Below are 25,515 nucleotides of genomic sequence, written 5' to 3'. Positions count from 1 at the left end.
TGACCAGTGGCAACCTAAAACACAAAACCTCCCTTTGCCTCTCAAATATGCTTTAAAAGAGCTAAGATTTTGCACCATTAGTGAAATGACGCTTAATATAATTTAGCACACAGAGATATAATCATATTACTCCTCAATATTCACCTGCTCCAATTTCTTTTTGCTTTTTCTAAACTTGGTGAATATGCCTTTATTTTCTTTTTCTTTCTGATTTTTATCTTTCCCTGGAGTTACTGATCCTAAAAAATGAAAAGAACAACAGTATTAGTGGTCAAACAACAATATGATTGTTCTGTTAAAGTCAAAATACAATTAGTAATTACTAAATACCTGCAGAAGCTGGTGAGCTAGGGCACACAGAAGAAACTTCTCCTGCAGATAAAAGAACAAACATTTAGTTCATAAATTTCCAATAATACCCAAAAAAACCAAGCCAATCCCATCAGGCATAGTATGACAAGCATTTTAGAGTAAATATGCTGAGCTGAATAATTAGCAGCAGGATTTGAATGAATCAAAGTTTACCTTGTGTGTCTTTTGCGTAAACTTCCCTTATTGCAAAATCATTAAGAGACCAAGACAAGTCTAAAGGGGCTGATGATGTGACATCTCTCAACAGAACTGTGGTCTCTGGGGTGAATTCACATTTCTCACATATTGCCGGTAACAGTTCACGGAGAGGAACTTGCGGATTTACTCGTAATACCGTCTTCTGGGTCTTTTTGTAGTTTATCACCATCCGAACAGTAGCCTGGAGAACAAACAATGAGTCAGTCTGATCTTTTATTCCTACTTGAACCACAAAAGTTGTTGCTTATTGCAGAGATGCACCAAGAAATCCACTGGTGACCGAAATCAGCTCTGGCTGATTGCTAGCATTACAGAAACCCAAAAATCAAATCTTTTTTTTTTTTTTTGAAATCAGTAAACACAACATAATGGGTTTTTGTTGACAAAAGGCTTCAAGGTAAAGTGAAGAAGTTAGCCGTTTTCAGTGTCGGTAGAAAGCATGGCAATGCAAATAGGCATCAAAAAAACAAATTTACTTCACATGACATGTTGAGACATGTCTGCGGTTCAATCAGGCTGCAAAGAGTCAGACTTTCAGCAGATAACAGTAAGGCTGAATGGAGTCCAGCAAAGTTGCTCCATCTGATCTTATTTAGCTTAAGTTCTGCCAGTCAAAGAAAATTCAGGATTTAGAAAGGTTGGAAGTCAATGTTTACAGTTAGGAAAGCTTACCACAGTAATGAATCTTATTGCTTATATAAGATCCTAAAGACAAGTAAAATATCCATTGTAAAACAATAGCTTAACTCTGTTCTACAGTGATGGTACTCAAACACAGTACGATGTCACCTCTGCCCCAGTATAAACAATTAATAACCATTTATAACCGTTTATACCAGAAAGGCTGAAAACATATGCGGTTCTTATATGTTTTTATAATAAAATAGGAAATCTGAATTAGCTCAAAAGGTGGTATTGATAGTTCCAAGACACACGATTCTGACTCATGCATCTCTAGTTTTCTGTGTTTGATAACTTACCTCTGGCATCTGTGGACCCGTCTTCTTATTTGTATCCTCTCCCTTCGGTTTCAATATGATCATTTCTGCATCCAAGGTTCCTATAAGAGCATTGGGCTTGAGCTTGACATTTTTCCTGTTGGCAGTGACCAGCTCTAATGTGTGGCTCGATGGATTCAGGTGATACTCTGCGCAGAGTGTCACCAAAAGATCCATCAGAGGTTTGCTGAAGGCAGGAAAAAAAGGAAGTAGAACATTTGTTATAAAAGGCATAAATAGGACAAAAGGATTAGCGTCTGTGTTTAGATGTCACAATATAGCAGTGGAAAATGTCTTGCATTACACAGATGTGATTTTTATCAGGGTCCTTGAGGAAACTGACTCCAGATACTGGTTGCTGTTCAGTCTACGATTCTAATAACTGCACCTCAGGCGAGCAGTTTGGCATAATCTTAAAAACGTCACCCGTTTCTGGAAAATCGGATTCTCATTCGTGCAAAATTAATGCTCTTATGAGTAAGCTGAATTTTAGCATTTCTTTGGTCTAAACTGAATCTACTGTGCTTTTAACACATCAAACAATTAAATGTTATGTTGTCCATTTAACTAAAAGTCAAAATACAGAAGCAACATTGCAGAAGTTGAAAACCTCACATCTCAAGTTTATGCTTGAAAATGAACAAAAACAAATCAAGATTAATTTCTCTGGATGAGCTGGTTTGTTAGTTAAACATGGCAAAAAAAAAAAAAAGGTTCAAAAGGTTTTTTTGATGCAAGGCCTGCAGGGGTTTAGAGGAAAAAAACTACAAATTAAATGTTCAGACCTATTAAGCTGAAGCTGATTTCACAATCCGAATGCCGTAAAAATACCTGAATCTGAAGCTAAAACACAAAATGTTGTTCAAACATGCTGAACTAACCTAAAGGGATGAAGTCTGATCAAACGAGAATGATCTCAGTTAATTCTCGAGAGTCCAAGGTGCGAAGGATCCCTCCGAGAGGCTGTTTATAAAACCGTGTGCATTGAGAGAATGACAGATGGTAATAATATTGAGTAAACTCTCTTGATAAGCTGTGAGATAAAGGACACGGAGCCCTTGCTCTGAAATTCTGACATTGAGGTATGTAGACATGTTGATCTGATTAGGAGGTACAGTTCTAATTTAACCCTTTTACTGGGTTGTTATTGCAACGCTGCTTGCAAAAATACATAAGAAAATAAGTTTGAGAGAGAGAGCAAAACTTAAAACAAGAATGCAATTAATGTTGAGGCGAGTGCACGTTTCAACTGGAACCACAACATTCAGCGACTCCACCCATCTGACTCAGTCTCAAAGAAGCAGGATGTCATGTGATGACTTAATCCGTCGTCAGTCTCATGATGTCGGGCTTAAATGTTGGATGTTCAGTGTGAAAAGAAAATCCACTTAATCTGTTGTTTTTAACTAGCTTTTACCAAAATGACATAAAGGTAATCTGCATGCATCATACCTTCCTTCAACTTGGGTCTTCTTTTCCGATCCACCAGGCAAAACCACAGTAAGAGAGAGCTCTTTATCCATCAGGTTCTCTTTCTGGTCCATGGTTAAATGAGGGCTTCCTGGGGGCCAGTGGGAGAAACCTGGACAATCCACAGTCTTCAGTCCTGGCGGGGATGGGGCTTTGGTTTTGGTCGACAACCTGCAGTTAGATAAGAAGGTGGATATTCTCAGATTTGCACTGGAATTTGTTTAGAAAAGCAAAAACAAAACAAAACAAAAAAAGGAACTTGCTAGTGCTTTTGAATACCTGGGATCACAGTATAACTAAATGAAACTATGTTTGATTACAGTTATGCATAAAAAACAAATATTAAAAACAAACACTAAAATGCATCTTCCCAGACAACAATAGCAACCATTTCGTCTAGAGGTTTTACAAAGCACTGAGGCTGTAACATTTAGGAGTCCACTTTGTACACAAGTCACAAGACAACTAAGAGGACAGATTTGCTCACTGAGCCTGAAGAACAGGCTGAGAATGGAAAGACATGTGAGAGATACTGTTATAAAATAAACTCTGGAAAATGATTACCAAAATATGGCTCACTGTGGAATATTCATGTAGGGGTTCATGCATTTTTCTTTGTAAATTTAGTCCATGTTTTGAATGTGCACTGGTATTTATAATGGGGTACTAGGTTAAGTTATCAAGCATTTGTCATTCTTGCAAACGAAATTGATAGGGTGCAGAAAACAACAGTACTCATGTATGTTTACAGGCTACTCCACTTGTCTGACACAGATACAGCAGATGTTAAGATAAAAACAGTGTAAAAAAGGAGATAAATCAGTGAACCCAGGCAAAAGAAACATTGGAAACATACACGTATCATTTCTTTTAGTCAATGTATGCAATGATAGAGGAACCTTTTTTTTTTTTTTGCAGATCCAGCACTGAGTAACGAGGGCACTACTCATTCAAATTGAGGAATCCGAGCAATGCAAGGTCACAGGCTCCACTTGGGCATGTCTACCGGAAAAATATTAGTTTCGCTGTGGGGGCAGATGCCCTTAAACACTACAAATATGACATGGATGAAGAGGAATACATGCCAGGTCGAATATTTACGCTTTCTTTGCAAGATCAACTTTCTAATGAAATGAAACACCGTCTGAAGACCGGTTACAGTTTTTGAAGAGAGCAAATTAGACAGAAAAGAGCTGGAAAATGTGTTTCTTAAAAGAAGTACATCAATGATGCCGTGATTAAATCTACACCTAAAATCAAAGTTTTGCTGTCAAATGTCAGTTCAGCCAGTGGTTAAAAGGATAATCACTGTTGTTGCAAACGATTATCTACAACCATACTGAAATCATTTTTAGTCTGCTTTTCTGATTCAAATACTCAATTGAGATTTGCAATACCTCTATAACTACAAACACAAGCCTTTAGCACCTTCTATGGTTGCTCCAGTTAATTAAAACAACTTATAAACAAGAATAGCAGTACACCAGCAATCTTAAATGGTGATGATGGTTAATAAAAAGAAAGTACTTTAGAAAGTTATTTCTGGGCTCCAAAGTTTCCCACTGCCTGACAGCAGCAGTAGAAATAGTTCAAAAAGTTAATTATTAATTAAACTATTAGGTTCTTGCTTTAACCACCCCCCTCACAGTATTCACCATGCATTAATCTTTGCAAAAGCCCTTTAATTGACCTCAAAGAAATACATTTTTAAGATGATGGGACACCCAAAACATTCATAATCTCATCAAGACTGACCTACGATTTCACAAATTCACTAAAATGAATAAAATTCTCAAAATATTCTGTTGATCAAGTCTGTCTGGTAACGGCTCAAGACAGATTTTTAATGGTTATTAGCACCTAGGTAGTGTAAACCAGTAACTGAAGAACATATAATACTGTAACCTTTTTCAAAAAGCAAGTTATGATCATGCAGTGATCAGTGATCCTAACTTAGAGCATGAGTTCATTAGGACAAACAGGCCATTTTTACAGTTTTTTTCCCCAAAGGTCATAGCTATAATTTATAATTTCATCAGACATTTGCCCTTCACCCTTTCATTTATAAGTTTAAGTGATGCCCCCTTACCCGGAAAGTATTTACAAAGAATCAGTCAGTCATTTTTGCAAGATCCCTACCGCATTGCTTTGTGTGCATAAAGAAAAGTGCATTATTAGTGGAAAAGGTTATCCATTTCACATTTCCTGAAATGCAATCAGATATTGAGGATTGGTAAAACTTGTTGATCATACACAGAAAACTTAAAATCATCTGCAACTGTAGCTGTTAATTATGGATAGTTTTATTTTCTTCTTCTTTTAGGTTGTTGGAAGACCATGAAAAACGTTCTTAAAAAAACCCAAAAAGCAGTAGATACCAAGAAACAGCATAAAGTGAGCTTTCCTTACTCAGATCATGCTGGATTGTAGGAGCCATTTCTAAATCCTTATGATAGTTCAACAGTCTGTGTCCAGAGTCCTTTAAAACGTGTACAAAGTCAAGCTAGTCATTTAGTAAACCTGCAGAACTCAAAAGAGCTTGTGGTTGTAAGAGGATAATATCATTAATTTATAAATATAAGAATGGTCCACATTTCAGACATGGAATTATGTTTTTAATACAATTCAAAATTATCCCACTACAATTAGTAATGGGGAATTTATTTTACCTGCTTGACAGATTTAAATGAAATCCTTTGCTTTTACATGGTCAAACCGCTGCCCGAGTCTTTATATTACTCAAGTGGTGAAATACTGTATGATGAGCTCATCGCGACCTAGCCACTCCTTTATATTGAAATATCATTGAGATAAAAACATTATGTAGGATTAATGGATTTACTTTCATTTCTTCTTTTTATTTGCATGTTAAAAGGGTTAAAACCCCTTGATATTTACTCTAGCCTTCAGTTTCAGTCTGCAGTTTTCTACATAGCCAAGCTAGATTGAAAAAGAAAGGGTATTTTGCATTAAACAAGCTGAAAAACAAACAGCTAAAGTTATAAATAGAGATCCTAAACTCTAAGATCTCACTCCAATTCCCCCCAGGTGTCACTTTTACAACCCCCCTGCATTTTATTACTGGGACTTAACTCTAACTTTCTGATCCTTAGACTGTCCCAAAATGTTTGTTACAGCTCTTCAAATATGGGAATTTTTTGAAAACTTAAGATGCTTAGAACTATTGACGGGGTGATTGTTAACCAGTAGCAACAAACTGTTTGCACTCAGACATCATATTACAGGCATGATGACAAGATTAAAGCAAACAAATGAGAGGGATACTGACCAATACAATATCTTTCCTGATATGGTTTCTTTAATCAACTCAGATTATAATAAATGCACAATATTTAAATCATAGAAATATATTCTCAGTTTAACAAGGTTACCACAGATCTGATAGAGAAAAATGACAATTTTGTGATATAAACCTGATACAGAAATCGATTAACTTAAAGTTCTTCTGCTATGAACAATAAATTTATATTTTTCCTCCCTGGTTTGATGTCATTTTCTATATCAATATTGTAAGTTATTAACTCATTTGTCTGCCGTCTGAAGTATTGTTTTTACAATTGTGTTTTCTGAACCTCAAGCGTACTCTGTATTTTGCTGTAAATGCCTCAAATGGAAGCATTTAACAAATTAGTATGGAACAACAAACAGCTGTCGTACCTCCGGCTCATCCCAGTTTATATAGCTCTGTCATCACGGAAGTGTTTTTAAAATTAAGACACCCCGGAAAGGTGACAAACACAGAGGGCGGTCTGTGTTTTCTATCCGGGCGTGTGCTGATGTGTTGCTGAATGGGAGGAGACGTGTCACGGCTTGACTGTGCTGACGCCTCATTTACAAGCTCTACCTGGGAGCTCCAACACTCATAAACAATATCATTCAAAGCCACGGAACAACGCTGACAGACAGCCGAACTGGAAACAACGGACCAATTGTCGCCATGTCATCTCCTTCATTTTGTCATAGGATACAATTATGAGAACGTAGAAACTTCTCTTTGGCTTCAACCAGTAAAATTACATAAAGGCCATTCAACATCCATTTTTAACTGTCTTTCTTCACTAATCCATCTAAAAATAATAAACATTAAAAATGTGTGCAAGAAGATTAAGATATAAAAACAAACCCGATAGGTTAGGTTGTTTGGAGAGGCTGGTAGAGGGGTAACAAACAGGAAGTGAGGGAACCAAGTTGGAAACCCCAGCAGCAACACTCATAATTTTTATTGTGTTTGGCAAAAAAGTGTTCAGACATTTCTAATAGCTTCTAGCATTTTGTAACATCTCCTAGGGGGTAATAATGATACTTACAACTCTCTGTGCAGTGGACGGAAAGATCATTAATAATTCTTGTAGCCTTACTCCAAATACGTTTATGGTCTTCTTCCATTTTGTGAAGACATGCAATCCCACTAAATATTTCAATTCTCATTCCAAAGAATAACATTGAAATTTAAAATGCTTCTCACAAAACCTTTAAACGACATTTAAACAAAATAATTACACTAACAGCAGAATGGACAATGAAAACACTTTGAATACACAGCCTTTTGTTTTAATGTTAGCTTATTATCAATATAGGTACCTGTTTAAAATCCCTGAACACTTCTATCATATCTGCATTAATTAAAAGTGGCTAAGTCCTCATAAAAAAAACAAAAAAAAAACAAACATTGGTGGAAAGTGAAAATTGCATCACTAAAGTTTATTTCTAGAACTAAAAAAATATGCCAATGTAAAACAAAAATAATTTCCCCCTCTTTGTACTCCCTCAATCAAGTAAAGCCACAGAGACTATACCATTTACATATTTAAATAACATAAAACTCAGTTCATTAGTATTAAGTGCAAAGAACAAAGATGATAGAGCACTGCTCTGAGGCACACCATGATGTCGTCTCTTACTGAAACTGACTGGAAAACAACAAATGCATGTTTGTATTGTAAGCTCAACATTTATGAAATGCTGCAGCCATAAGATGATTTGAGATTTGAATGCAAGAAAAAAAAAACTGCAGAATATGTATGGACAATATTTGCTGTAAGTAAAAATGTAAATAAAACCAAATCTTTTTAAAAGGTCACTTAGATAGAAGACTTTCAAAAAAACAAAAAAAAAAGAAATGGAAAAAAATATGATGTCCAGATATGCCTACTAGTGTAAAAATGCCACAAATACCTCTCTGATTAGGTGGGAAAAAGAGAATGACAGGCAGAGGCAGCAGATGGAAAAGGTGGGAAACTGTACAAAAAATAAACTGAAAATCAACCAAAGACCACCAGCTGTAAAAGGGGATTCCCTTCATTTCATCTGTTTGTTCCAGGTGGGATTAAACAGGAAAATGTTTTTCTGGTTGAAGCATTTTTCTCAAGTTTCTTTTCATTAAACAAATTCCAACACAGAAAACAATCTCAGAGAAACTAAAAAAAGACAAAAAAAAAACCCTCTTAAATATTACTTTACCTCTGAGCTTTAGTAAAGAAGATGAAGGACTAACAAAAATGCCTTCTGTGGTATGTTAGCAGCTGCTGGGTAGTGAGATGGCCTCTTGGGCAATGGTGCATTCATGTACATAAACTTGTTGTTTTGCTTTTTTCATAGAAGTGTTTCCTCTTCAGTCACGCTGTAAGACAACATCCTAGTTATTTTAGGAAATTGGAGCCACAAGCATTGGGCTTCACTGACCAAAGCACAGTTCTAGTACCTGCAGCATAGCCATGCAATCAAATGTACTACAGGCTTAAACATGCCACAGTGCAGCAGGCCCAACACACCCTCACCTTCAAGTCACAACACATGCATTGAAACCTCTCTGAATGGAGGAAAAAACTGTGCCTAAAAGCTTTTGTTCCATACTTCTACAGCAGCTAACCCAACAGACACAACACTGAGGAGAAGAAATGCTTCCGACCTGCTTTTCTAGTGAACCTGCCAGCGTTTCATTTACCGCCCTTACCTTTCTCCCCACACTGTTTCCCGCTCACATAATTCCCATTCAGCTGTGTTCTCCCATAAGAAGTCAGACAGCCTGAACTCTACTAGTGCCAGCCTTAATGCCACGCCCTAATCTGTGACATCAGAAATCTGTCTCCCTCTGCCTGAAATCCTGCCGGCCCTCTAGCTGCAATTCAAAGAAAGCTGCCTTGGCATCGCTCCCCCCCCCCGTGGTCCTGAGCAGAGAGGTAAGCAGCGTTGCCTCCCCTCCGCAGACATGAACCTGAAGGTTGGGCTACCAGACACACAGAGACGTCTGTGGGCAGTTTGTAGAGTACACAAACTGATAGAGTTAAGAGGTGACTTCTGATAGTGAGACTGTTTTCTCCCAGGGTTTCAATAATTTAATCAGGTAGTTTTCCTGTGTTTGATTTTCCTCATGACAAAAAAAAACCATTGCTAACAGTTTAAAACCACACCTTACTTCTGCAGAACTGACTCACCCAGAAACCATGTTAGACAACTCTGTCAGTTGTACAAACCATAATGATAGTGAGCCAATGTGAACAAAGAAATTAAACGTGCATTGCCCAACTGTAAGGTCTGACTCTGTCTGAACATGATGAAAGATCATTAAAGGCTTTTCCCTCACTTATTAAAGGCACAAAGATAACATAAAATATAACCAGCAAATGCAGTCACCGGCCACTTTATTAGGTACACCATGCTCGTGTCATGTTGCACCCCTTTTGCTGTCAGAAGTGCTTTTTAACTCTTCGTGGAAAATATTCAATAAGGTGCTGGAAATTACTCCTAAAAGATTTTGGTCCACACTAACATAATGTGAATCTCTGTGACACCAAATCCGAAAGGTGCTCTGTTGTTTTGACATCTGGTGACTGCTGGAGGCCACTGGAATACTGTGAACTCATTGTTAAGAAATCGGTTTCTTTCCAAAGTATGCTTACAGTACCACCATCAAAGCCTGAACTACTAACACACAGCATAATGAGTCCATGCTTTCATGTTGTTTTCGCCACATTGTGACACTAAATGCTAAAATCGAAACACATCAGACCATGCAACATGTTTCCAATCTATTCTTCTCCAAGTTCGGTGAGCCAAGGTGAATTGTAGCCACAATTTCCTGTTGGGAAGTGGCACTTGGTGCGGTCCTCTGCTGCTGAACCCCATGTGCTTTAAAGTTTGATGTGTGATGCCGCTAACTTGATATTTGTTTCTCTTTCATACCATTCAAACCCGAGATTTTCCCCAGTAAATGAACAGATTCTGGATCACTCAGACCAGCACTCTAAAAGCCACATAAATCCCTTTCATTTGCCACTCTGATACTCAGTTTCATCACCACGTCTAGATGCCTAAACGCATTCAGTTGTTGCCATGTGATTCGTTGTATGACTTAGTTGGTAAGTGTAGTTCAAAATTCTGCTAGTTCTCAAACTTCATTTTTAAAGGTCCAAATCTAATTTCTAGATAATGACAAAAGTCCAGGACAACCAGTGATCAGCAAATTTATTCTGCAAAATTTGGATGCAATTTAAAAATAAAAATAAAAGGCACTTTATGCCCACAGTTTGTGACCCTAAACCTCTATTTGTTGTCAGTAAAACATAATTAGTGTTGTAATTTTATGAACATTGTATAAGAAATATTATCTCTCCACCCTGATAAGCTTAGTTACTTTTGTGGCCTCAACAATTAATGTGCCTTTCTTTACATGCAAGAATCAAGAAAGTAAGTAAACTAAGCCCAATGTGAAGAAAGAAACATCAAAACAACTGACAAGTTATAATTTTCAGATAGCCTGAGATAGTTACAAAACATAACAACCTAATGTGAAGAATGCCACCAACTGCCCTCCATAAGCTGAATAAACTTGGGCTCTATGAATTAGTTTTTATTTTTCAAATTCTATTTTTTATTTTCAGAAGTATGCACAATCTTAACCAAAAAGAGTATCTAATTATTTGGTCAATGTATAAAATTTCAAGAGTTAGTGCATTTGTTAGGGTCAGGGTTAGGCCATAGAAATTAATTGAAAATGAATGGAAGTCCTTGTAAAGATAACAGGACACTACATGTGTGTAGTGTCTTGACCGGGTCTTGGTAGATTCCAAACGAACTCTAGAGCGATTCGCTTATGGCGTGAACGTGAGCAGATCTTGATCCTACACAGCTACCAGGTGTACACCGCAAGCTTGAGCCAAATGCCTTCCTGTAGTGAGGTTTGCGTTGCACTGTGGGATGTGGTAAACAAACTAATAAACAGAGCCCACACGTCTTTTCCTGTAAAGCTTAAAGCCAGATGCAGTTTTTTTAAGACGTCTTTTAAAAATCCCTTCTGTGTACTTCTTATATACTTCTACCTGAAATAGTACCCAGCAAATTACTAATCAGAGGATTACATTCTTCATGTTTTCATCCAACACAGAACACAGCATATGCTTCCTGTATTAACGTTTGGTAATTCCACCCTGGACACATCTGACCAATAAAAAAACTGAGGATGGGGTTCACTTGGAGTTTTCCATGTGTCAAAAGAAACCGAACGACCGGAAAAAGGTAAAGTTAACACACTCATCCATTGATTAGGACTAAAGTACAAACATTAAAGGAGTGAAGTCTGTAAAAGGTCTTTTGTAAGCGCACATCTCACTCTGCAGAGGATCTTTGCACAGGGTGAGCTGCTATCCTCACTGTTTTGATATGACCTATTGATAGTTTAGCCCAAGACAGGTTTTCTCTGTGCTTCCACTCACTTGTGCCAGCCTGCTTCATAAATTAAACACTTCACTATGAACACTGTAATTATTAACGCCGGGTGTTACAACAGAGTGCTGCATTGCGCTCAAGTCTCTCCCACACTGCTTGTTAGTTGAGCCTCAGCTGAACATGCCCTAAATACAAGAGGTCGACTGGGTCCAGATTGACTTGTCAGCTTGTTACAGATCTGATTCCCAATCAATCAATACTAAAATTACAATAATGACAATAATGAAAATCAGAAACCTTTTCTATGACTCTTAATTTTATAATTTTAAAACTTTTAAAGAGACAATTCAAACAGAAAAGTTATTGTTTTAATATACTTTGAGCTCTGAGTCATACTCTAAATGTGCTGCATGCCTAATTCCATCTAACAATTGCTACTTTGTGCTGGAGACTTCACACTATCTGGTACGAAAGCTATAAATTCGATTTTCTGTTGTGAAATAAGGGCAGTTCTTTATCAGTAGTTTTACGGATTCACTAAAGAATGTGCAGCCCGTTCTGACACCACCACTAAATACTATCGAATGAAAGGGAGGTTGGTGGTGAGTGGAGATGTGAGCAAGCTGGAGAGATAAGGTTTTAGAGAATTAAGTATTTTTTTTACTAAAAGTTAAAATCCTAGTTAGTTTTGACAGTTACAGTTCAGGTATATCATACTACACAAGGATACAACTGCTAAATAGCTGCACTGTAAAGTAATATGACAAATGCTTGCAAAGAACATTAGTGTTTGCACTTTCATTGTTGCTGTGCAATATGGGAGGACCTCTGCTGAAGTTTCCCTGAAGTAAAAAATCCAGTCAAACCCAAAATCACAAGTTGGTTGTTGCAGGGAGACAAATGAGTAGGAGCAAAGGGAGAGTGGAGCAATATCACAGAGTTGGTACAATGCGTGACTTTCTAAAAATAGAGGTTGCGTTTGGAGTTTTTGAAAATGTGGCAACAAAATGTCAAGCCATGCTCTGCAAATCCTTCCCCTCAGGCGAACTGAGACAAGCTGAAGAGCAACATCTCCAACCAAGTAACTGGAAATATTTGCTGCTGGTATGTAAAAAAATAAATGACACACGAGTGTGACAAAAAAGCTAAATCAGGAAAAGAAATGTGTAAGCAACTACTTTTTCACAACAATATTGCCTTTTGGACAAAATATTGTTATTATAAACATTTTATTGTGAAGACAGTAACATATTCAAGTAAACCAGAAGGTAAAAACCTATTTTGAATCTGCAGTTTAAAGCTAATCAAAGCTCTGCCACAAAACCTTGATCAGGGCAGCTCTACTCACTGTCATTTGTCCACCACCACAAAGTTGAATTCACATAAATTCTCACACACTTTCTCCTACTTTACACTTTTTCAAACTACACTTATTGAAGGTCTAGCCTTCCACAATATGTTCTCATCTTTGTCAGATTTTCTCACAAATCTCTCAAGAGTGTTTTATGAATGCTAAGCTTCCCTTAATGTCAAGCTGTCAGTCAACTACCATAAAAATATTTCTTCAACAAAGGGAAGCGTCAACTCTCCAGAAGAGCTCAATAAGTCATTGTTGAATCATCAACCAAAATCAGCCTCCTCCCTGGTCTCTGATGAGGGCTAACTCCCTGCTTGAATGCTCTGGGAGTTGGGAAGCCCACAATGGACCTAAAGCCAATTTGATAAAAGAACTAAACAAATATTTCCTCCCACTCAAGTCTTATACTCACACGTTGCAGGTATTTGGAAGCGACCTCCTACCATTCTACTTTCACCTTTTAGAACCTACATACATAAGCCCCTTCTCTGCCTTATCTTCCTAAAACAACCACACTCAATCCTTCACACCACTAAGCCAGCTGTTATCCTCAGTCATCCTTGAGCTAAATTTAAGTAAAGTTTTGTCTATGTTGTCTGGTGTTTCACTGCATAAAAAAAAAACTAGTAGTCTCAGTGGTGAAGACTAGGAAAGACAAAACAGAGAGCCAGAGCCACAGCTGCTAATCTGGCAAGAGGTCACTCACAGTAAACACAAGCTTTTTAAAGAGGGTCTGGAAAGGCCTTCAGTTCATGAGCAGTGAAGGATGGGAGGAGATTTGTAAGAAAGACCACAAGGACCTTATGAGAACTTCCCACCTCCTATGTGTGTCGTTTATATGTGCAGGCACAACATTTTTTTCTCCCCACAGCAGTTTCTCGCATAAGCCTGGAAAAACTCAAAGTCACTGGGTGTCCCCTTACATCGTTATGTGGAGTACTGATTTTAGCTTTCATTGTGTCCACTTGTCATTATCTGGCCCAGTTTCATTTAACATAAATCCTGCACACTCTGGTTTGGCAGTAAAGATCAAGAGTTCTAGAAGTCAGCAGGGAGAGGAGATTTTTCACTAAGATTTGAGATCATTCATTTTGGTTTCCCAGTCTCCTTTGGGACACTGAACTGGGGTCTGCTATGGTACATTACCCTGTCCTTATCTCCACGCAGCTCAAATATTTTCCCTCTAAACATTGCACCATATCAAAGTAATGAATGTAAAAGGGGGGAAAAACCTCAGAGTGAACATTAATGCATGTTTTTGTCTGTTGGTGCACATTTTTATACAGATCTCAAGAGAGTGCACTTAGAAGCGATTGGTTGGGTGATCAGGAAGTCCTTTCAAGTTGCAGTACACCCAGAAACGATACGCTCCGGTCTCTGCTGATTTGACCGAGTTTGTGTGACAAACATTTAGTTGAAACAACTTGGTTGAGGTGAAGACACCCATCCCTGCAGTCATAATTATAACCGTGACAGCAAGTCCCTTCATCTGAAACAATGCAGCATTGTCTGTAGCAGGGCATCCATCAATGGCACAACAGCTTGCATTTTTGCTCATCACATAAACTGAGGTTTCTAAACTGGACATGGGCAGAGGTTTTAACCTAAAACAGGCACTTAAAAACTGAAAGTAAAGAGAAAACTGAGAGCTACGGTGATCCACTGTACCAGCGATCCAAACACTCAACATCATTACAAGCATACAATCTAAAGAGAGGCACAAAACAAATATCCTTTTACTGTATATCTATTTAATGTTTATGTTTCTTCTAAAATCATAATAAAGAGAGTGACATGTTTACAACCAGAAAAGCATTACCTCAGAGGCACTGGAAAATACAGCTGAACAGACATGTTGTGTGGGTCTTGAATACAAAGTAGCTCTCCTCCTTTTACTTACTAATGTTCTCTGTCAGAGCCAGAGTCCTCACTGAAACTGTGGCTCGGCTCCCTGTTGGTGTCATGCTGTGGTTCACTGGTTTGCTACACTCTTTGTTAGGAAATGATAAGGTTCACTTTATCTGTGCTTTAGCAGTGTGATAGCATGCAAACTGCAACTCAAACAAGTGGCTGCATGGAGACAACTTCACAAACCCATGAACAGTGACAGTGCCATCTAGAGTACCCCATCATAGAGTACACACGTCTTCACGTTATACCTGACCTGTTATGCACATAGATTAAAATAGACAGTCATGACCGGGATTCCTCCGGTCTCCAAAAACCTATTTTATACAATGCCATCCAAAAGTATTTACACCTCTTGAATTTTTTCACATTCTGTCCCACTACAACAATAAAATAAATCCCAATTTGTTTTACTGGGATTTTATCTGGCAAACCAACATAAAGTTGCACATGCTTTGGAAGAGGGAGGAAAACCGTACATGGTTCCCATTTTTTCCCCAAATAGAAATCTGAAATACTAAATAAATGAATGCCTTTAGACATCCATTATTTAGTTGTCCATCTGTGTGTTTTGTAATCTAAGAATAAATCCAGCAGTTCTCTGAAGGCTTCAGAGGTTTGCTAGTGAACATTAGTAAGCAAAGAGCATCATGAAGACCGAAAACAGAACAGACAGGTCGGGAAATAAGTTGGAAGGGAAGTTGAAAGCAGAGTTAATTAACACAACAATATTCTAAGCTCTAAACATTGGATGGATAACTGTTCAATCCATCTTCTGAAAATGAAAAGAGTATGTAGTAGAAATAAATATACTTTGACCATACAGCTGTTCAGAGCATTAAGGAAAGACTTAATCAGAAAAGCACCCTGAACACACCATCACACCAGCATCATGTTGTGGGGATGCTCTTTTCTAGCTGGGTCAAGGATGCTGGACAGAGTTGATGAGAATATGGTTGAAACAAATTAAGGGCAAATCTGAAAGAAAACCTTTTAGAGGCAGCAAAAACTTTAAGACTGCCGCATACATTCGACCTCCAGCAGGACTACAACCCAGAACATACAGCCAGAGCTACTATGGAATGATTTAGATTGGGGTTGCACAATATATTGCAGATATACACTCACCAACCACTTTATTAGGTACACCTGTCCAACTGCTCATTAACGCAAATTTCTAATCAGCCAATCACATGGCAGCAACTCAATGCAGTTAGGCCTGTAGACATGGTCAAGATGATCTGCTGCAGTTTAAACCGAGCATCAGAATGGGGAAGAAAGGTGATTTAAGTGACTTTGAACGTGGCATGGTTGATTGGAGAAACGTTGCCTGGTCTGATGAGTCTCGATTTCTGCTGCAACATTCAGATGGTAGGGTCAGAATTTGGTGTCAACAACATGAAAGCATGGATCCATCCTGCCTTGTATCAACGGTTCAGGCTGGTGGTGGTGGTGTAATGGTGTGGGGGATATTTTCTTGGCACACTTTGGGCCCCTTAGTACCAATTGAGCATCGTGTCGACACCACAGCCTACCTGAGTATTGTTGCTGACCATGTCCATCCCTTTATGACCACAGTGTACCCATCTTCTGATGGTAACTTCCAGCAGGATAACGCGCCATGTCATAAAGCACGTATCATCTCAGACTGGTTTCTTGAACATGACAATGAGTTCACTGGACTCAAATGGCCTCCACAGTCACCAGATCTCAATCCAATAGAGCACCTTTGGGATGTGGTGGAACGGGAGATTCGCATCATGGATGCAGCCGACAAATCTGCAGCATCTGTGTGATGCTATCATGTCAATATGGACCAAACTCTCTGAGGAATGTTTCCAGTACCTTGTTGAATCTATGCCACGAAGGATTAAGGCAGTTCTGAAGGCAAAAGGGGGTCCAACCCGGTACTAGCAAGGTGTACCTAATAAAGTGGCCGGTGAGTGTATTTTACAATATTTTTGCTATCACAAGATTTTCTAATATCCTAGTTTAGATCATGGGTGTCCAACCCCGGTCCTCAAAAACTGATGTCCTGCATTACATGTTATCTGGTTCATCACACCAAAATGAAAAGAATGGTTAATTGCAACGTCTCTGCAGAGACTGATGAAATGCAGGCAAGGTTGTTCAGCCATTAACTCAGCTGTGTTGGAGCAGGGACACATTCAAATATGCAGGGCACTGGCTGTTGAAGATTGGAGTGGGAGACCCTGGGTTTAGAACAACGTTTATTTGTGTGTTAGAATGGTCCAGTCAAAGTCCAGACCTAAATCCAATTAAGACCTACAAATTTCAGTCCACAGATGCTCTTTATCCAATCTGACTGAGCTTGAGCTATTTTGGAAAAAAAAAAAGAAATCTGTCTCCAGTGGTGAAAAGCTGGGAAAGACAAACTGGAAAAACCTGCAGCAAAAGCTGCATATACATCCACACCACACTTTCACATTTAACATAGCAAAAACAAATTAAGATATATTTTTGTTCCAATTTGCAATTTGAATTAAAGTGTCACATAACATCCAAATGAAATACATTGTAGTTTTTCTTGTTGACAAAATGTAAAAATGGACTAGATCTGTGGCAGCCTTAGGAATGCAAGTCGGGAACTGGCCAGCCTCTCTCGCTAATATCTCATCTAAACAAGACAAACACTGATAATGAAGGTCAAGCAAGTTCAGGCAATTTGTCCTGTTGTATGAAAAGTCTGAATATTATTGGAGATATTCAAAATTTGCCATTGTGAGCACACAAAGGACTTATTCAAGTGAGGTCATTGTGAGTGTTTGACAGGCGAAGAGTGGGAGGCATCCAACTGTTATGGCCTGGAAAAGTGCATAACAGAAACAAAGTGGGTGCATGTCTTCCAGTCTATTTAACTGGTGCACAATTCGGACCTGTTCAGCATATCTGTTGCTGCAAGTAATATAAACACCGAGCATTAGAGATGAATGCAAAAAATGCTGTATTATAAAAACTGTGCTTAATGAAATTCATCACTGTTAAAAGAAGTTTACGGTCAATGTGTTGACTCCAGAGAGGCAACAAAGACCAGTTATTATTCTTCTTTGGAAAGAAGTTGGCTTCTGAGAAAGCGTTGATGGGATAAAACTTTCCAGTATTCAAACGCTCACTCGTTAAACTCTGCTGGAAGTGTAATACTGATTTTCCTCCTTCTTTATTTCATCCAGTGGGTGGATATTTTTCAATGACAGTCTTTATCTTGGTTTCTGAGCCCACTGGATGTGAGTGGGCTCCCTGAAGGCAGCATGCTCACGTTCAAATTATGCATGATCCTAAATGAAGACGACCTTGTTATCTCTGGAAATAACTACAACGTAAAAACAAATACAACAACGTGATAGGCCTTAGTCTAGTCTGCGTCCTGTGATTTTTATTTCTCAACTCTGGCGATTCAACTGTGCATGTCTAAATTCTTTGAATAACTCAGTTCATACAGTCGAGTCTTGCCACAATTTTCATCTGTTAACTCATGTGAGCAGCTGTGCCCTGGAACTGCCTGCATATCAGGAAACAGCTGTGGGGATTCACAATACCTTAACCAGTTCCACATTCTGCCCTTAAGGAGAGCCAGCCATGTGAAATCATGCTTTTAGGTGTGTCCAATTACCAGGGCCAGCTCAGAGCTGTGCACTGTCAGAAGACTGAACCAATATGCTTCTCTTTGGCAACAAAGAGCGTTATTATAAAAAGTGTCATGCGAGTACAGTGTTTTTCTTTGAGACATTAAAAAGACAGTTCCCAAAAAGCGTTTAAACAACACCGCTCTGCAGTCCTGCAAAGACTGCTTGGAGGTAAATAATACTTGCATGTGTGCCAGCAAATTTCTCAGCAATAAATCAGCTGGCCAACTGATTCTGGCAGGGTCAGTATCTGGATGACAAATGAAGCATAGCTTTGGGGGTCACAGAAAACATTCACGTATGGCTGCGCTTGAAAAGGAAAGAACCAGCAGGTTTAGTCTTCCCAAATAAAAGACTGAAAGCTAGAAGACAGAGAAGACCTTTAACTACCACCACACGCCAGCAGAGGATGAAAAATGGGTTAATCCATTGAGAAATTGACTTTCACAATACTTACTCTCACAATATTTTTAAATTATGAATCTGCAGTACCTTGCAAAACCATTCCCACCCCCTGAACTTTTTAACACTTTGCCACATTACAACCACAAAGTGGTGCATAACAGAAGTTGAAGAAAACAGTTTGTACAGAAAAATGTTTGGCATCCATTTCCATTCAACCCCTTTTACACCGACACCCCTAGGCAAAGTCCATTGCAACTAATGAAAACCAAGGAACTCACCAGACAAGTCAGGGATACATTTGTGGAGAAATCTCAATCAAGAAGTACTCTTGAATCCAAAAATGAAGAAAGTATGATACAACTGCAAACCTACCAAGATGTGGTTGTCCACCTGAACTGGCAAGCTGGGCAAGGAGAGCATTACTCAGAGAAACAACCAAAAGACCCGTGTCAACCCCAGAGAAGCTGCAGAGGGGAGAACTGATTTGCAAGATAACTATTAAGTTGTGCACTCAATAAATCTGCTCCTTATGGAAGAGTGGCAGCAAGAAAGCCATTTTTTAAAAGTACATAACACACTGTGTGGCCGAATACTAAGATTTCACATAATCCTGAACACTCAATCCAAAGAGCAAAACACAGTGGTGGCAGCATCATGCTGAGAGAATGCTTTTCTTCAGCAGGGACAAAAACGCTAAACAGAGTTAATGATGGATGGAGATAAATATAGGCCAATCCTGTTAGAAATCCTGTTAGAGGCTGCATACAACTTGAGACTGGGGTGGAGGTTCACCTTCCAGTCAGATAAAGACCTTAAACATACAGGCTGATCGCTTTGTGTTGGTCTATCGCATAAAATTCCATTGACATGCACTGAGGTTTGCAGCTATAAGCTGACACAATAAGAAAAGAGTTAGTCCCTGTGAATCAAAATTAGAGGGTGCTTTTTTGTGTAAAACTATTTTCGCAAATTCAGAGTGGCAGAAGTTGGGAAGGATTGGAAAGTTTGAGCAGTTATCCTGGACTGTCACCTCAAATTTAATCTCAAAATCTAAGCCAATTGCCCATGAATCACTAAAACAGCCAGAAGAGATGGTGAAAAAGCTCTGGAAACTCACTTTCCACATCTTAATGATTCCAACCACAGTAATACAAGCAGCTGACATCACCTTTGACTCTATATGGACCAAAACACCAAAACTGATGGGAAATTCCATCAAGTCACACCAAGCATCTCGCCAGCACCATCTTTTTTATTAGAAGGGGTTGGGGGACACATTTGTGTATGATACAATATCCGCTGAAGCCCCAGTGAATGCGTGACTTCCACAACAATCATCAGGCTCAGCACAGTGACAGAGGAAGCTGTATGTTTAGCCTGCAAAATAGTTCCCATGACCTCTGCATGTGGTCAAGAAAATTTCTCAGAAGAAAAAAAAACAAAAAACAATAATAACAACACCAAGCAGGAAATGAGGAGTTCTGAGGTTGAAACGTCTGCTGCAAGCATGACTCCTCCAAGAGGCACTGAGTGAAAGAAATGTAAGTTAAAAGTTGGTTAAATTAGGTATCAAAGGTGGTACATGCATCAAACAGCTGAGTAAGCAGCTCCTTGTGTGTACAGGTGAAAGATGCATGTTATGTTTGCACAAAAATGCAAAGCATAAATGTTTTTGTTGTTTGTTTTTTTATCTGAAAACAGATGAATGACTTTGCTTGCAGTAAATAAGCTACTTTAATCATACTGCAAACGTTTCCACAGCAGCTTCTCTAAATGGCTGTTTTGTTGTACTTACCTCAAAGAAGTGCTCCGCGGACGGGGCTGCGATCCACGATCATCCATGACTAAACTCATCGGCCTCACGAAATCCTTGGGACATTTCAAACACAAACAGAAAGCGCAGTTCATCTTTAGCCAGAGCTGTCATACTAACAGCGCTCTACGCTGGTGTTTTTATGCGACATAAATACCAAAAGGTGGGCGAATCCCCCTCATGAGGTCACCACTTTCTGAGTCCTGTTAACTATTTCTGCGGTCAAAAAAATAACCCAAACTGTCTTCTTGCCTTACCATGAATCCAGCTGCTTTTTAAAGCAGATGTCAACTTCCATTAGTCCCAGGAGGAAGAAGTCAAGACTCCTATAAATAGATAGTATCTGAAAACATCATGTCGCTCTTAAATATCGGGTTTTTGGAACGCTCCTTCGTCCATTTAGCTCCTTATTGGAGTGATATTTCCGTCCTGACACCTTAGCCAACAGGACACTGCCAACTTTCATCTGGAGCTACATCACCGACACACACACTGTAAAAGCTGGGCGGTTCTCCGTCCGTCACACTTCCCAAAGGAGGCTTACTTTTATTGTATGCAGCGTCACAGATTAGACTCAAATATAAATAGAAACATTTCGATAAACCCTTTAAATGTAATAGGTTAACTTATAAACATAAAATAATCTGTTACTCGTGAAAACATACCAGCATGGCTGTTTATCATTTTCATTCTGAATTCATTGTTTGTCTACAGCGACACCATGTGGCGGGATGTTAAAACCACAATCTCCTGCTTCTCGTGAAAATAGTCATTCAATTATTATTTTTCTAAGATAAATTATCTGTTTTTCTTCCTAAAATCTTGTTGTCGATGAAGTAACAATTGTTTTACACAACTAAAGTCCGACAATTTTTGAAAATTAAATGATGAAACAATATGCTATAATAAATAAAGGTAAAGGTCATATAAAAACGGTAAAGGTCATATAAAAACGTAAAAACGTTTTTAAAGCAATAAAAAGAATACATGCTAAAAAGCAACAACAATAAAAAAAATATAAATAAAGGATATTACAGACTATATTTTTAACCAACAGAATTTAAGTCTGAGTTGTACTAATAATCAGATACTAACATTGGCTGCATATTTCTTAGGATTTATGGATGCAGTAAACATGTTTTAAACTTACGTTTAGAGATACATCTTTTTCTTTCTTTCTTTGGTAATTAATCAGGTAGTTTGGAAAATAACCAGAAGCTGATAGATAAGTTGAGTCCCTACTTATTTTTTTATTAAATTACTTCACTGTCTGTTAAATGCTCTGTATTTTTGTTTAATTGGTTTACCTCAAATAGTATAGAACTTCAACAAAAAGAAATAGACAAAATATTTGAATATGTAGAAACATAAAAAAGATTTAACATGCTCTGCACCTTAATTGGTGCTTTTGAACCTCACCAAGGAGTTCAGCTCTACATAATGCACACTTACATACACAGGTGCCCATAAGGTTGGATTATAATATTTTTTTACCTCTTCTAATAAAATGATTATGACAATATAATTTATTCTTGACAGATAAAGTGAGTTCAAATAAAGATAAATTCAGATCTGTTCTCAAAATTGAATAGCGATGAACTCACAGTGATTAAATGACTATACAAAAGTATTGTGTCTAAAAGCAGTTATTCCAACTTTATTTGGAGCAGTGTATTATTTTTAGTAAAATCACACTCTAAGTCAGGGACAATTTAGGGCTTAGTAACTTGCCAAAAATGATACTTCAGCATGTCATAATAGTTGCTCAACAATTATTTGTTTAATCCATAGTGTTACATATAAAACATGCTATTAATAAAAACAAATTTAAAGAAAAAGTTAATACTTCTTTGTTAAGTACAAGGTCTGTAAATCAGCACATCAGAATAACAGACAGTAAATTAAAACATGACTATCTCATTATACATGAGAGTATACTCATGTATAATGAGCCTTAAGATAAATCAGAAGAATTATAAGAAATACAAAGCAACCAGTATCCACAGAGCATATCCTGGCAAACTTCACAGAGGTCAGAATAACGATATGTGTATACAGTAAGAGATACAGTTGCCATTTGTCTCAATATGGTCAGTGTTTCTTTAAGACAAATGAATATCTGAGGTAGGTTTCTGTCATTCAGGTGGCAAAGTGCCAGAGATGTTGGCATCCGCACAGTAGAACATCTCCACACCGTGCGAACAGTCTTGAGGGAACACACCAGTCATGATCAGGCCAGTGATCATGACAAACAAGCCAATTATTATCAGCATGGTGGGGATCAACTTTTCACCCTGGAACCATTGGCCGGGGCAGAGCTTGAGGTAGCACGCGGATGGGATGATGAAGATCAGAGGTGTGGCGCTCAGCACTCCCTAAATGGCAGAAGAAAAAGCACGAAGTTTTCATTCAGTCACTGAATTTGGACGTACCTGAATGATCTAAGGTAAGCAGATACAGCCGGGTTGGGCAGGTGTGACTTACGTTTAGCTCTAAAACAACTCCCAAGCAGTCATAAGCCAGAGATAATGCTGTGCAGACTGCCACTATAAGCAGAGTTATGGCTACATGTTCAGGTTTGGAAAGAGGACGACTGCATATGACGTTGGATACCACCTGAGAAAAAACAGAAACAAATAACAATCTTCTGAACCGTTTGGCGCTGACCTGACATTGAACATTAATACATTTATTCTGGCTGAGCAGTTTAGCAAAAGCTGCTCTTCAGAATACTGTAGTTACCCATTTATGTGAACTTTCAGCAACTTAATCCTTAGCTTGGCCTTTCCAAATATAACTCACCTCTCGGGTAACAAAACATTCAAGTGGAAAGGTTGTAATTATGCTGAGGCCAAAGCAGAACCGACCCAATGTTACCAGGTTATCATTTCTGCAGTAGTTCTCAAATATGTCTCCTGAAAAGTAAACCAAATAAAGGAATACATCAGTATTCAAGACCAGGTAACTGGTTGTACTCATTACAGTTTACATTGATACCTTGTGTGTAGCCAGTGAATGTTGTGTAGCCTGCAACAGCAAACACAACGCTGATTATCAAAGCAGAGCCCACAGAGATGTGGGTGACCTGAGACCAGTTGGATAAAGTGGGCTGCTCCAGAGAGTTGTAGATCAGAAAGCTGTTGTGGTGGCAAATAAAGGCTGAAGAGACACATGCAAGCAGGCCAATTATTAATTATCAATTGTTCAGGCAGTTGGTCACAAAAATGCTTCGGTTTTACAAGCCTGTCCCTATAAAAAGAGTCTAAATAAACTATAATGCATAACCATGGCAAAAATTTGCAAATAATTTTAAATCCATATCTGAATATATGAAATGTTAAGACTGAAAAATGTTACTATATGCACAACAATGTGCGCTAGGGGTAAATCAGATGCCGACAAATGACATTTCAACAACCAATAAAAACAATCAGAGAGAAAGCAAGCTAACTGTAATTCAAACTGTTTGCTATTCTGGCCCGATGCAGAGTATTAACTGACTGGTACTTTAAAGGAGGTGCTGGGTGGAGCAGCTGTTAGCAATGTTGCCTTGCAGCTAAAAGATCCCGGGTCCAAATAGCTTTTTCTGCATGGAGTTTTCATGCTTTCCCTGTGCATGTGTGGATTCTCTCAGGGTAAATTTCAATATTTCTCACCCATTCTATTGCTCCTAAAAAGCAGACATTATTTATAAGAGCTGATGTTTAAATAGAAACCAGATTTTACTGATATGTTTTACTGTTTCATTGGCTAAGAATGCTGTCTGCAAAGATATAGCAACATCATCTCTGTCATCAGTATTTGGAACAATACAAACTCACCAAAAGACATTACACCAACTGCTTGAATGGCTTTCCACTTTGCAAATGCCCACGCGTTCTCTGTAGGGACACTAGAACAGGACATTCATGTTGATATCATCAAGTAGAATGGAAACACAGACATCTATTCATAGAAGTGATTGCTCATTTTAAAGTTTTTTGTTTTCCATAACAGACTCATTCTTACATCTGCGGTCCAAGGGTAGCTGCCCGGATCGTGACGATGATGAGGATGGTAAGCGTTAGCACCATTGACAGGAAGGACACCTGGTAACAAACAGGATTCCAGCAGCAAGATAATCATAGCATTACACTGACAGGGATATTTAGGGATATTCTTACCTTCCCAAGTCTCTCGATGTTTCGATAAAATGAGAGCGGCAGAGTGAACATAAAGGTAGACAGCAAGATCACAAAGTGCCGCTCTGCAAGGATGTGGTCTGGACCAACTACAAACATGGAATCAAAGATTAATTAAATTACTGTAAATGGTTCACATTTCTTTTTTTCAGGAATAAAATCAAATTAATTGTGTTCTGTGTCAGAGGGAAGTCAGCTACCTCCTGGGATTCTCTGAAACACTTTGGTCAGTGTGTCACCAGTTGTGATGTTATAGCTGATCATGGCTGAAGAAGAAAGTAAATCAGTATTTTATAGTGAACACTGTCTGCTTTAACATTTCTATATTGCTATAGCAATAAGTGGATAGCAACGAAAAGATAAACAGGATACAAAGCAGCATAATTAAACAGTTATCTTTCATTCTGATGTCTTAAAAACATACCTATGAAAGGATAAAGAAACTGTAGAGCAGATAAAATCAAAAATCCAGGAAAACCAAATG

At 38.3% G+C, this 25,515-nt stretch overlaps 2 protein-coding genes across 8 annotated transcripts in view; both read right to left on the bottom strand.

The window, feature by feature from the left end:
- The window catches only part of cobll1b (cordon-bleu WH2 repeat protein-like 1b), a 28,450-nt gene extending 7,074 nt beyond the window's left edge, over positions 1–21,376 (bottom strand). The window contains exons 1-7 of one of the 6 annotated variants that reach the window (XM_047371368.1): positions 21,108–21,376; positions 20,833–20,906; positions 3,021–3,209; positions 1,551–1,755; positions 526–751; positions 331–372; positions 145–239 (exon numbers count right to left, since the gene is read on the bottom strand). In XM_047371368.1, coding sequence (XP_047227324.1) covers positions 145–239; positions 331–372; positions 526–751; positions 1,551–1,755; positions 3,021–3,209; positions 20,833–20,906; positions 21,108–21,110 — 834 coding nt within the window. In that variant the 5' untranslated portion in view covers positions 21,111–21,376. The other 5 variants (XM_047371370.1, XM_047371367.1, XM_047371372.1 and 2 more) reach the window with 5 other exon arrangements.
- A 1,232-nt stretch (positions 21,377–22,608) lies between these two features.
- slc38a11 (solute carrier family 38 member 11) overlaps positions 22,609–25,515 on the bottom strand; it is a 5,034-nt gene continuing 2,127 nt past the window's right edge. Inside the window, exons 4-12 of one of the 2 annotated variants that reach the window (XM_047371170.1) lie at positions 25,456–25,515; positions 25,232–25,297; positions 25,014–25,120; positions 24,859–24,938; positions 24,672–24,742; positions 23,848–24,009; positions 23,653–23,765; positions 23,335–23,466; positions 22,609–23,225 (exon numbers count right to left, since the gene is read on the bottom strand). The exon at positions 25,456–25,515 is cut by the window's right edge and continues 75 nt beyond it. In XM_047371170.1, the coding sequence (XP_047227126.1) occupies positions 22,986–23,225; positions 23,335–23,466; positions 23,653–23,765; positions 23,848–24,009; positions 24,672–24,742; positions 24,859–24,938; positions 25,014–25,120; positions 25,232–25,297; positions 25,456–25,515 (1,031 nt within the window). In that variant the 3' untranslated portion in view covers positions 22,609–22,985. The remainder of the gene's footprint in view (positions 23,226–23,334; positions 23,467–23,652; positions 23,766–23,847; positions 24,010–24,671; positions 24,743–24,858; positions 24,939–25,013; positions 25,121–25,231; positions 25,298–25,455) is intronic. The other variant, XM_047371171.1, reaches the window with a different exon arrangement.

This window comes from Girardinichthys multiradiatus, chromosome 7, assembly GCF_021462225.1.
Source record: "Girardinichthys multiradiatus isolate DD_20200921_A chromosome 7, DD_fGirMul_XY1, whole genome shotgun sequence".
In the NCBI taxonomy this organism is placed as follows: domain Eukaryota; kingdom Metazoa; phylum Chordata; class Actinopteri; order Cyprinodontiformes; family Goodeidae; genus Girardinichthys; species Girardinichthys multiradiatus.
Note: the sequence above shows the minus strand (reverse complement) of the source record. Positions and strands in the feature narration are given on the sequence as shown.